At 34.1% G+C, this 13439-nt stretch overlaps 2 protein-coding genes across 2 annotated transcripts; one reads left to right on the top strand and one right to left on the bottom strand.

Moving 5' to 3' along the window:
• Positions 1 to 2938: 2938 nt before the first annotated feature.
• On the bottom strand, positions 2939 to 6010 carry LOC111899121 (suppressor of mec-8 and unc-52 protein homolog 2). Its single transcript, XM_023894999.3, has 10 exons — positions 5770 to 6010; positions 5283 to 5423; positions 5106 to 5155; positions 4893 to 5007; positions 4670 to 4808; positions 4522 to 4590; positions 4313 to 4436; positions 3889 to 4223; positions 3438 to 3812; positions 2939 to 3354 (listed from the first exon to the last, which is right to left on the bottom strand). The coding sequence occupies exons 1-10, from the start codon at positions 5820 to 5822 to the stop codon at positions 3073 to 3075; spliced, it is 1683 nt and encodes a 560-aa protein (XP_023750767.2). The 5' UTR covers positions 5823 to 6010; the 3' UTR covers positions 2939 to 3072.
• A 1965-nt stretch (positions 6011 to 7975) lies between these two features.
• Positions 7976 to 10872, top strand: LOC111899122 (uncharacterized). Its single transcript, XM_023895001.2, has 4 exons — positions 7976 to 8134; positions 9074 to 10160; positions 10253 to 10448; positions 10525 to 10872. Exons 2-4 carry the CDS (start codon positions 9111 to 9113, stop codon positions 10707 to 10709), a joined length of 1431 nt encoding a protein of 476 aa, XP_023750769.1. The 5' UTR covers positions 7976 to 8134; positions 9074 to 9110; the 3' UTR covers positions 10710 to 10872.
• The last annotated feature ends 2567 nt before the right edge of the window (positions 10873 to 13439 follow it).

Genomic DNA, 13439 nt, shown 5'->3' with positions numbered 1-13439 from the left:
ATATGAGATTATCACTACATATATATCTTCAACTTTTATATAATTATTCACAAAGTGGGACTATTGTGTGTTTTTCAGTTTTTGTGTTTTCACATGTATCTAATTTTGTTATATATTTCAATCAACTTATGGTTTTAACTTATGATTTTGACGTATATAATTTCCCTAAAAATATTTCTACATGAATTACTGAATCTGAGTACTCTCGTGTACTCCTGAGTACTCGTTACTCAGTAGTCGGTCGAACAGGTACCGAGTATGGAGTTCTACAACCATGTTTGTGATTAAGATCTTATGTGTTAGATGAAACTATATGACCTGATTTTGTTTAACCACATGTGTATTTTCATACTTATAATATATAGGGTAGTGAAGGGTAAAGAGGGATGAAAAAATGATGAGAGTCCGTAACTTTTATAGTACTATCGGACTAGTAATGTAGTCACCTAGTAGGGTATTGATGATGACTATAGACTATTCTAGAGAAATTGGGTCAAACATGGATATGCTTGCAACTTGTAGATGTTTATAAGCCATATTTGGGCAAGTTTACAACCTGTAGGTGTTAATCGATCATATATGGGCATGTTTACAGCCTGTAGATGTTAATAAATCGTACGTAGATGAATCGTACGTAGAAAGGTCTACAACCTATAGGTGTTACTGAACTATACATGGGTAGGTTCCCCGACCTATAGATGTTAAGGAACCACATATGGACAGGACCATAACCTGTAGGTATGAATGAATTATTCATGTGGGTACTTTGTTCACCCCATAGTTGTCTTATTAACATATATTGCTAGGGAATCCTAGAGGCAATATTGGTCACTTAGAGATCCTTTAGGATAGATCCTTTGAGATTATCAGTTTATGACTAGGGAGTAAGAATAACATGAATGGGTAAATGAGTTTATTATTTGATGTGAATTATATAAATAAAACAAATTAATTATAAGATTGTGGATTGAAAACCCTATGTACTCACCAGGTTTCCCAACTTGACCCACTCGGTTTCTTTGTATCACAGATAACGGTATGAAGGTATATGATATTTGGATCTGATGAGAGATTCGAGGAAATATAGACCATTAGATGTTGTAAGGCCAGTAGTAACTGTGTTTATTCTTATGTTTCTTGTATCAGTTATGACATCCCAAGTTGTTAATAATCAATGAAAAACATTTCTTTAGAAACACTTTTTATAGGACAAATTGTGTGGTTATAAATAAACTCTGTTTTAAAACAAACATAAATAAAAAAGTTTTTCTAACTGTGAAAATGAGGAAGTCACATATATGTGTGTCTGATAAGACCTCGGGTCTTGATGGTTTCACATTCGCCTTCATAAAGAAGCAATGAGATATAATCTTAGGAGACATATATGATTGTAAAATACTTTGAAAGATTGGGGAAAGTTGGCACATGTTATAATTCTTCATTCATCACTTTAATTCCAAAGATAAACGACCCAAACACTTTTGACAATTATCGTATTATAAGCTTAATCGGAAGTTTGTACAAAATGATATCCAAAGTGCTGACGATAAGATTAAAGAATGTTATTTCACTTGTTATTAGGCACGCACAACCAACTTTCATAAAAGACCGAAACATTCTTGATGGGTCATTAATCATCAATTAAGTTATTTCATTGCTAAGGAAAAGCAAAACCAAATCTTTTATATTCAAAGCTGACTTTGAAAAGGCATTTAGTTGTCTTATCTACGAATATCTAGACTTGATAATGATACGAATGGATTTTGGACAAAATGGCAAAACTGGAACTGAGGCTGTCTATCGTTGGCTAAAGTTTTAATAATAGTCAATGGTTGTGCAACTAAAGAGTTTTTCCTAGAAAAGGGAATTCACCAATGTGACCCACTATCATGTTTCCTTTTTATCCGGGTTGTTGAGGGGACTAAACATTTTTATGGAAGAAACTATTAGTCAACGTGTTTTCAAAGGAACTTTACTACCAAATAAGGGCTCGCCATACTCTTGCACTTATAATATGTAGACGATGTGATTATTCTTGGGTCTTGGTCTATTCCCAACGCCAAGAAATTAATTAGAATTCTACGATGCTTCGAACTATCTTCTAGGCCGAAGATAAACATGTCAAAGAGCAAATTTTTTGGTTTTGGGGTGATCAACATAGAAACCGAATTGATTTCTAGAAGCATACACATTGTTTTGTTGGGAACGCTCACTAAATGTCTAGGAATGCCAGTAGGGGCTGCTATATCTAGAATAACTCAATGGTGCTCTCTCGTAAACAAGTTTCAAACTAAGTTATCCAAGTGAAAAGAATCATATCTTCTTTTCGGTGGGTGCAACACAATGCAAATATATACTTGGAAGTCTTAGAACATGCTTATTCTCATTAAAACAATTTCACCCAGAAGGTAAATGGTTACTCCTATAACATGTCCTTGTACAATCCTTAAGGGTTAGCAGGAGCTAACTTTTAATTTATTATGAGTTCAAACGATGGATTCAATAAGTTCTTACCAACAACCACGTCCACAATACAAACATTAAACTAAAAGCTCATACAAAATGAGCACCTAAGAAAAAAAAAAGGTCATATGCCGATAATAAAGAACCATAAGACTTAATTACCTATAAGGCTCCTACAAAGATCATCAATACCCTTGAAAATCTCAAAACACTTTTTGTTTGGTGGGTCGATGGACATGAACAAAATACCTTGGATTGCATACGACAAGGTTCTTGCCAAAGTCTGAGGATGGGGCCCTAAGCATCGGAAGTTTGAAAGCACAAATTCTTGCACTACTTGGGAAGTGGTGGTGGCTTCTAAATAAAACAAAAAACAGTTGTGGAACAATGTTGTAACTATATACTATGGAGACGGTGGTTTCAAAGGCCAAAAGATAGGGCTCGTGTTTCAGTACCATTGTGAATTTACATTCCATTTTATCAAAACACAGTTTAGATTTTCAGAACCATATATAATATAAGTCAAAGGAGATACAAATTACAAGCATTTAGAAACAATTTAATGCTTAGATACACAGCAGTAGTGCATAACTACCTCTACCAAATCAATTAAACCCTGAGCTTCTTACCAGGATGAGGTGATTCATCACCACCACTGTCATCATCATTTGCATCTCCTCCTTTGTTCATTTTCTTTTTGGCAAGTATCTTATTAATCTTATGAAGCTCATTAGTAATCTTTTGGTCTTTATTCTGCTTTCTTGTCTTTCGTCCATCTTGCATCTTCACACCAAACTGAAATGCAGCTTTTGGCATGGCTTCCTTCTGCTCATTATATGTTGCCCATTCCTCTTCTGTCTCAAAGTCCCACCTATGAAGCCGACCCTTTGCCTGTTTCATACATATTATTACATAATTAACATATTTCATCTCCCATTAACATGTAAAAAAAAAAAAAAAAAAAACACACTTACTCGACCACCCATATCCATTTTGGATAAATCAGCTTCATCATCACTATCAACAACCTCACGATTATATTCTTGATAACCCGGATAACATTCCGAATAGCTTTCGGATATAAAATTCGGATCTTTCTCACGAGCATCTTTTTCCCTTAATTGTTGAAGCCTTGTATCATCCCGCTTAAACACTGATCCTAAACCTCTATCTTTCTCTTCTTGTGTCATTAAATGTGGGTCCCCTTCTATGGTCAAACCTCCTTGCATATCATATGTTTGACCATCTTGCTGGACATATTGTTCAGGGTACCCCATCTGCTCCACATATTGATACTCCTGCTGCCACTCTCCCTGGTAGCCTTGCACTTGCATAGCATCATACCCATTCTGAAATTTTTGTAAAATGTTAAAGCAAGATGAGGGTAAAATAGTAAATAAAAAGTATGTTGCTATTTTGGCTCACTGTTTGTTGCCAGTCTTGAGATGGATCTGAGGGTGGAACAGGGCCATAAGCTGGCTCATCGAAATAGGAAGGTCTCTCTTTTCTTTTAGGAGATTCTTCCATGTCTTCTGACAATGGGCTTTGGCTCATATCTTTACTAGGGACAGAATAGTCAATTCCTTCTCCTACAAAAATATCATCCTCCTCAACACGAGCAACAGTGGGTTCCACCTCCACTTTCTCTATTTCAACGGAGTGATTGCTTCTGGGAGGTGGTGGTGGTGGTGGCAGAAATTCTCTTTCAGGTTTTAAAAATTTCTCAACATCATAATTACCAGAAACAGCCGAGAACTTTCCTGTGTAAACAATAATACATAAACATATGTAATTTGTAACACATGAGTGTGACTAAGTTTATAATTTAGGGTGAAATGTTAATTTATACCTTTCACATCCTTGTCTTTCTTCTTCTTTTTAAGAATCTTCCCAGATGATCCGAGACGAAGGTAAGACATGATTTTACCAATTCGATCAAGAACAGAGCCATCAACACTGACAGTAACCATTTCCTGAAGATAAAATATAATCAATTTGAGAAAAAAAAAATTATGACTTTAACATGAAATATAAATTAAAAGAAAATATATAAAGAACCTCTGGCTCTGGGCAATCGGCTTTGCTTCTGTGAACAGTGGTTGGGATATCATGAGAAAACCCACTCTCCTGTCAAACATTAATGTTATAATTTATAAAAAGATAAAACATAAAAATAAAGAAAAAGAAAAAGAATTAAATAAGTTACCATGTCAAAAATGAAAGCCATTCGTCCAGGAAGGAACATCTCATTTGGCTTAAGAGTAGTTTGAGGCTTCACTATCCATTTATACACTGCCTTTGCGTGTCCAGTGCGAAATGACACTGGAAGGTCTTCTTTGGGTTGTCTGTTTATTAACAATATAGAGGCAAATATGTCAAATCATGTTAGAAGTATTCACTTCAAGAGTTCAAGGTCCAAGCATGCTTACCTAGGCTTTCCATCACTTGCATCTTCAGTTTCTGGTTTCTTGTCTATTTCACTTCTCACTTTGTTAAGCAAAGCATAGTCCAATCCCTTAACCAAATGTGTGTGTTCAACATCACCTGTGTCGTTTATCTCAAGCCCATAAGTATAAATCGATAAAAGGGAGAAAAGAACAGCTAAAAACAATAGCAAAAGTGTAATACATCAGAAAATATACCTCCAAGATACTTGCTCTTCTCAATTGATATCCTTTGGGCTTCTGCTGATCTGCATGAGTAACCACACAAGAAACAAGTTAGTATTAGGGTAATTGTTAGTTCTTAGTTGTTATACATGTTGCTGCAGATACTACAGAATAACAGAGAACATAGAGATAGAATTGAGCTGGACTTACAGAAGATCAACATTTCCAGGAGGAGCAACTGCATGAAAAGAACCCAATTCAGAAGCTTCATAATCAGGATTCACATCTTCTCTTCGCTCCTTAGCTCTATCTCGATATTTTGGTAGTTCTGGTTGTTCAACCTTTTCCTCTCTGCACATGTCAATCACTAAGACCAATTAGCATGACATTCAAATGGATTCACCAGTAATATTTATAGAGGCAAACAGAAAATGGAACAAGATGCTCAGAAAGAGAACCAACAGAAATCTAATCGATCATAAACTTCTAATTCCAAACAAAAGATATACTTCGGAAATAGCAAATCATTAACTACATAGACTCGAAGCGCTACATGAATTGACCTAATTATTCCACTTCAATCACAAAACACGGATGGCTATCAGCTATTGCATAAGGTATAGTGGTATGGAGATGTTAGTGAAGATGAAAAAGGAGGAATACGACATAAATGTGTGCGAACAAGAATGATACATACTTGCGACGAACTACTTTTTCTTTGTGGTTGTTCCGCACCTTGGAGGAACCCATTGGAGAACAAGAAACTCGAGAACAAAATAGATCGTTGTGGCAATAGTATGCCTTTAAATCACGGCCTCTTTTTGTACTTGATTATAACGTGGGTAGGGATTTGGGCGTTTACTCCGGCGTTCTCCTTGAATGGAGAAGAAGGTGAAAATAACGATTCAATATTTTCTTTGGCAAATTACATGAATGGACCCTTCGGTTTGGAGTACTCTTCACTCTTGGTTCTTAAAGTTTGTTTTTATAACTAGGATCTTTATGGTTTGGTTTTCTTTTGAGTTTTGTCCCATCATACACTAATTTATTCTTACTGATTTTTTTTTAACTATGTTATTATTATTTTGTCAGAAAAAACCAAGGTTCTAAATAACGTAAGACGTGACTTGGCGGCAATGTCAAGCCTCAAGCTTTTCCGAACCTTGGCGAGTCACAGCGTTTGTAAGGCGTGACTTAAGGCGGCAACTTTCTATATAATTAATATTTTTATATGTATTTTCAACTATTATTGATTTTTATACACATATATGAGTTAAGGCGGTGTTTTGGCAAAGCTTGGCGGCAGGTGCAAACCTTGGAGTCGTGGCGCGCCATGACGGAGTTCATATATATAATATTAAGATTTGTATTGATTGTTTCTAAAAGTGAACAAGGTTGTCGGTTACAGTTGTAAGAGGTGAACATGAATGTTGATTGTAACTGTGTTGGTTGCCAGATCTTTAAACGAGGAATGGTGGGTGAGACATGAGATCTGTGGGACCCTGCTCTTTAAATAATTATAAAAAAATTATTTAAAAATAATAATATCAATATATATATATATATATATATATATATATATATATATATATATATATATATATATATATATATTCATATGTATTAGGACATAATGTGCAACAAAAAAAAGTTTGAATGAGCGTCCAAGTAAAAAAAGAGTTATTAGCCAAAAACAAAGATTACTCCAAACCATAAAGACTATTCACGTAATTATTTTATTTTATTTATTTATTTTTTTTTGTTAAAACAACCATGTTAAGAAGATCTTTAAATTTGAAAAAAAAAATAACGGTTTTTTTATCTAATATTTTTCATTCAAATTTCTAGTTTTACTTTTTTTTTTTACTTATTATCATATATATTTCCAAGTTACAATAAAGTGAATTTTGCAAAAAAAAAAGTTACTAAATTTGCATATTATAGGGTTTTACTAGGTAATCTAAACATATATATTTCAACTTATTGCAATTTGTTAATTTTACTTTTATTTTTTTTTCCATTAATGTTGGTTGGTGTTTTTTAGGGGTGTTTGTTTGAATGGATTGGATCGATCCATCGATCCGATCCAAACAAGTGAATCCAAATTAATTTTGGTTTTCAAATCACAGATCAAAATAGTCCAAACTATATGAAAATTCAATCTGAACCAACTAAACTATAATTTGATTGGATGGATTTTTACTATTTAGTTTTCAAAATTCATAAAAATTTGAAAAGAATATATAATTTAAACATTAACAAGCTTGAATTTTAAAGCTTAAATCCAAAAATTATTCATTTTATGTCATCTTAATATACCACAATAAAAAAATAAAAGAAATGGTTAATTTATGAATTAAAATTTATATTAACTAAGGCTTTTTAGCTTTTTATTTGAGGCATGACTTCTAATTTACTTGACAATGATAATATCTTTATAACTAGCTAAAGATATATCAAAAAGCAAAATGTATAAATAAATAAATAACAATTGTTATGCAGTTTTGATTAGACTATTCACTTTTCATTTTTATAACTAAAATCAATTTGAAATTCAAAATAATAATTTAATTTTTGTCATAACCAATTTAAAAATCCAAATACGTGAACCATATAATTCAATTTACATTGTTCAATTGAACAATTTAGTTTTACCTAAATAACGAACATCAATATATTTATTTTTCTGTTAACATAACATGTCACTTCAGCGTCATAAAAAGAAAAGGAAAAAATGGTTAGAAATAAAATTTGAAGTTAAAGGTGTCTCAGGTTTTAGAGGGGTCGTCCATGCAAAAAACAAAAAAAATCAAAAACAAAAAAAAGAATATACTGGTCAGTATAGCATAGTCGAGGGGCAATTTATGTAAACTTGCATCAAATAAATGTTGCAACGATCGGCGTACAATCTGTTTTGATGATAAAATTGGGGCGGAAGAGGAAACGTCAGAGCGACTGCAAACAAACGTATCACGAACACCTAAGATACAAGTCATCATCCGCTCACGGGCTTTCCACAAACCAACAAGCAAAATCCATTAATTGCCGCAAACTGATTTAAGGTAATTTCCGATCATCTCTGAATATCGATTCCTCTTTAAAAGATCAGGTCTTTAAAGCTAATATTTGGGTATCTTTCGGGGTTAATAAAACCCTTGATAGATTAGAATTCCTCGCCGAATTTCTCGACAAACGGTATCACCAATATTTGGATTTCTTCTATTGTTTCCTTAACTATGCGAATTATGCTTTTCATCTTATCTATGCTTGGTTTTTGAATTATTGCAAAATTTGATGTCCACTACACCTTTAGAGTTTTGATTCGTATTTTTTCCAATCGAGAAAGACAACTTTTGATTGAAAACAAGTAATTAACTCTGTGAATGAAATCAAGCTCCAATTACACCAGTCGGATGTGTATCAGTGTTGGCGGATGCCTTTTCCACTCTTTGTTTCCAGTCGAGAAAGACATAACATATGAATATATTAGGCATGTGCCTTACCTGAATTAATGTGTTCGTGTGTTCTTTGCGTTGAATGTTCTAAATAACCTGCCCTTGTTTGTCGTTCCTGCCTTTGTTTGTCATGGATATGCTTATGTTAGGGTGGATGCCCCAGTGTCTTTTCTGAACCCTAAATCCTAAATTTCTAATCAATGACTCAAGTTCCCAATGATGTTGAGAATTTTATAGTTCTAAACCTTAATGATTACTTCAATCTGTATTTTCTTCTTCACACTATGCCATATCTCTATGTTCTTAAACTTGGTTTTTAATTTTAGAATATAAACTTGTTTCTCTAAATGATGTCGGTTACATTTGTGCATCAATAGTCTGATCTTCATCTTTGAATGTCATAGGTTACATGTTTTTTTGTATGACAACATGAATCAGCATAAGAGTTATGATATCTTTTACATATTTACATAGTTGTTAGCATTCTTACTTCCATATTGGAATTTTCTTGAGATACTTGTATCTGATTTCTTATTCATGATGCAGTTTGATCTATCAAGAGTTGGTTACATGTAGCAATATCATGGCTACAATTGAACAAAAAGTTCCACGTTCTTCATATCCAACTGCTGACATGGACAACAAAAATCCCTTCATCGACAACTATGCTGATTCCATGTGGGCTGTTCCAAAAGACCAAACTACCCTCCATCAGCCCACAAGGTCCATAAAACAAGACCACACTTACGACCTCTCTCTCGACTCTGAAGATTTCATCGATGAAGATTACTATGAATCCGGTGATGAATATCACAAATCCATTCACCAAACTACCCCTGAAGTAAACTTAAAAAACGTCCTAACTGGAATAGTAGCAATTGTCACTGGTCGAAACAAAGACACAACCGAAAACATTCCCAATTCCGATGTTTCATTCATGGGTTCCGAAACAAACGGAGACACTTACATTCACCCATCCGTTTACATTCCGAGTGCCCCACCTCTCTTAGAACCAACCGGAATCAACTATTCCGCTTACAAAGAAGTCTTGGAATCCGAACCACCGGAATGGCTTCGCGACAGCTCAGCTTCCTTATGCATGCAATGCAACGCCCCCTTCACAGCCCTCACACGTGGCAGACACCATTGTCGATTCTGTGGTGGCATATTCTGTAGAGCATGTTCAAAGGGAAGATGCTTATTACCTGTTAAATTCAGAGAGAGAAATCCCCAAAGAGTATGTGACACGTGTTATGACATGCTGGATCCTTTACAAGGCGTGTTGATTAATACAATCAGCAATGCGGTCCAGGTGGCGAAACATGATGTCATGGATTGGACTTGTACACGTGGATGGTTGAATCTTCCGGTTGGGGTTTCCATGGAACATGAGATTTATAAGTCTTCAAGTACTTTGAGGAGTTACTGTAATGCTGCGAGGGTAAATCCGGAAAGATCTATTCCTGCTGCAGTTATGAAGGGTGCTAAAGGTCTTGCTATTTTAACTGTTGCTAAAGTTGGAGTGTTGGTTACTTACAAGATTGGTACTGGTTTGGTTTTGGCTCGAAGGTCAGATGGTTCATGGTCTGCACCTTCTGCTATTGTTTCAGCAGGCCTAGGGTGGGGCCCACAGGTATAAATAATAATATAAATATAAATATAACTAACTATGATTTGATACAAATATCCAAAGTGGGATTTATTTATTTATTTTTGTTTATGTAGGTTGGGGGTGAACTTATGGACTTTATAATTGTGCTTCATGATTTTAAAGCTGTGAAAACGTTCTGTTCTCGAATGCATTTTTCTCTTGGAGCTGGTTGTAGTGCTGCAGCGGGACCCGTTGGGAGGGTTTTGGAAGCTGATGTGAGAGCTGGTGATAGAGGATCTGGAATGTGCTATACTTATAGTTGTAGCAAAGGTATTTAGTTTTATTATTTCATTGTGTTATTTTATATAAATGTGGAGTTTGATTGAGAAGTGATATGATGATTTAGGTGCATTTGTTGGAGTGTCATTGGAAGGGAATGTTGTTGCAACAAGGATGGATGCTAATCTACAGTTTTATGGGGATCCGTATTTGACAACGAGTGATATACTTCTTGGAACTGTGGAGAGGCCAAAGGCTGCTGAACCATTGTATGCTGCTCTTGAAGATCTTTACTCTAAACTTCAGTGTTGATGTTGGGCCTTGTTAATGATCTATATGTACATATTTGATATTTCTGGTGTATAAAATCTCTTCCTCCCAAAGATCCAAACATAGTTGAAACTTGAAACTACTTGTTACAACTTGACATTTTATGATTTAAGGAAATACATGCTTGCAAGTTGCAGTTATGTCATGTTTATTTGTGAAACTGGAGATTTATGGAGTGCTAATTTCAAATGTGGTTTGTGGTGGAAGCATTGGTTTGATTAGTAACTTGTGGGTTTAAAACATGTCATTTTGTGATGCTTGTCATTGGTGTTGTATTGGTTAAAAACTCCATCTTTTGGAGACTCTTATTGCTTACGTTACCCCAATGTGTTTCTTGCATTGTGTACTTGGAATTCAAGTGTTTACATTGCAAGTTATTTCTTTGTTCAAGTTTGGTTTCTCAAAGACTGAGAGATTGTCAGACTTGTTATCAATCTATTTTTAATGGCTTCACCTAGTTTTGTAGGCAACACTCATATAAGTTGTGTATTTGTTTTTTAAGAACTTTCGTATAAGTTGTCTTTTTATAGTTGGTTGAAAACCCATGATCATACCAAATCATTGACCAATTGGCTTAGATGAAAGATTAATCGGGATTAAGACAAATGTCACTCTCAGTTCTTAACACTTCAATACCCAAGAAATATTTCAGATCACTTAAGTCCTTGATTAAGATTTGTGACTTAAGGAAAATTTTAACATCATGTAATTCAACTTCATTATTACCAGTTAAAATAATATCATCCATATATACAAGAAGCACAACAAAAGTATTTTGAGAATCTTTAACAAATAAGGAATAATCATTTATACTTTGTTTAAACCCCAAACTGGTAAGAGAAGAGCACTACTTCTCATTCCACTTTCTTGGGGTCTGTTTAAGACCATAAAGAGACTTTAATAACCTACAAACTTTGATATCATCATTTGAATGATATCCTTCAGGTTGACTCATATATATACATTCAGACAAATTTCCATATAAAAAAACATTGTTAATATCCAGTTGATAAAGAGGCCAAGAATTATAAACAACTAATGAAATAACAATATGAACTGTTACTATTTTGGCTACAGGAGAAAAAGTCTCCTCATAATCTATACCTTCCCTTTGATTATAGCCTTTAGCCACAAGCCTGACTTGATATCTTTTTATATCACCATTGGATTTATATATGATTTTATAAATCCAATGACATCTTATTGCTTTTCTTACTTTTGGAAGGTTAGTAATTTCCCAGGTATTGTTCCTATAGAGGGCTTCCATTTCCTCATTCATGGCTTTGATCCAATTTGGATCTAAAGTTGCATCACTATAGATTTTTGGTTCAACAGTTTTATTAAGACTAGAAATAAAACAAAAAGTATCATTATTAAGAGTTAAATAGTTTACAGTCCTTTCAATTCCATATTTATGCTTACACTCTACAACATAATCACTAAATCTAACTGGCATGTGAACATTACGTCCAGATCTAATGACCCTAGTTGACAAACTATCAGAAGGATTATAATTAATTGAATCATTTTCCTCAATCAGTGTAGAAGAACTTGGAAACATCTCATCAGAAAGAGGCACATATGCCTCACCAGTTCGGTTGCTGACATTAGAGGGACAAGTGTCATTCCAGGTCATGGTCTACATTAGCACCATCCACCTGATGGTCACTTCTCAAGTTTTCTAACCTAGTGTTATCTAGAATAATACTAGAATCTAATGATTCATCATAGGAAAACATGTCATTTGAATTCACGATGACAACTGATTTATCAGTCAAAGATGAAGATTTAAGCTTGAAAGGAAACACTAACTCATAAAATTTTACATCCCTAGAAACAAAAATAAAATTGGAATCAAGACTAAGAACTTTATAACCTTTTTTATTAAAAGAATAACCAAGAAAAATGCATTTATCAGCTTTTTTAGAAAATTTATCAGAATTATTCAACTTAGTGGCAAAACACAAACATCCAAAAACTCTAAGTTTATCAAAAACATGTGTACTTGATTGGTATGCCAGACTAAACATTAAAGACCTAGCAACATTTAAAATATGTCTGTGTTTCCTCTCCATAACTCCATTCTGTTGTGGAGTATGAACACAAGATGTTCGATGTAAAATTCCTTTTGACTCAATCAATTGTCTCATTCTATTGTTTAAAGATTCAGTACCATTATCAGATCTAACAACCTTGATTTTAACACAAAATTGATTGAGTAAAATATTAAAGAAAATAAGAGCACGATCATAAACTTCATCTTTAGACTTTTACAGATAAAACCAAGTTGCCCTAGTAAATTCACCCACAACAGTAAAAAATATCTAAATCCTTCTGTAGTTGTCACTCTATAGGGGCCCAAGACATCTAAATGGACTAACTCACCAAGTTTAGAAGTAGTATGTTGACTAATATGAAAGGTTTCTGTAGTTTTGTAACAACTCAAATTTTCAAACAAAATTTTTCATTTTTAAAACATAAATATTTCCATTAAAAACCAAGGCATAGACAGTTTAATTACTCAGTCAATACAATTATTCAAACTCCCAAGATCATGAGACATTCTTTAGTGTGTATCGATCATGCCGGCGCCTTCCCACGGTCCTCGCTAGTACCTGAAACACATACATACATAACAACTGTAAGCATAAATGCTTAGTGAGTTCCCCCAATATACAACTTACGCACATACGCCTTCCGGCCCGACCTTCC

The sequence above is a fragment of the Lactuca sativa genome, chromosome 5, assembly GCF_002870075.4.
Source record: "Lactuca sativa cultivar Salinas chromosome 5, Lsat_Salinas_v11, whole genome shotgun sequence".
NCBI classification, from domain to species: domain Eukaryota; kingdom Viridiplantae; phylum Streptophyta; class Magnoliopsida; order Asterales; family Asteraceae; genus Lactuca; species Lactuca sativa.
The sequence above is the reverse complement of the archived record's forward strand: the minus strand, read 5'-3'. Positions and strand labels throughout refer to the sequence as shown.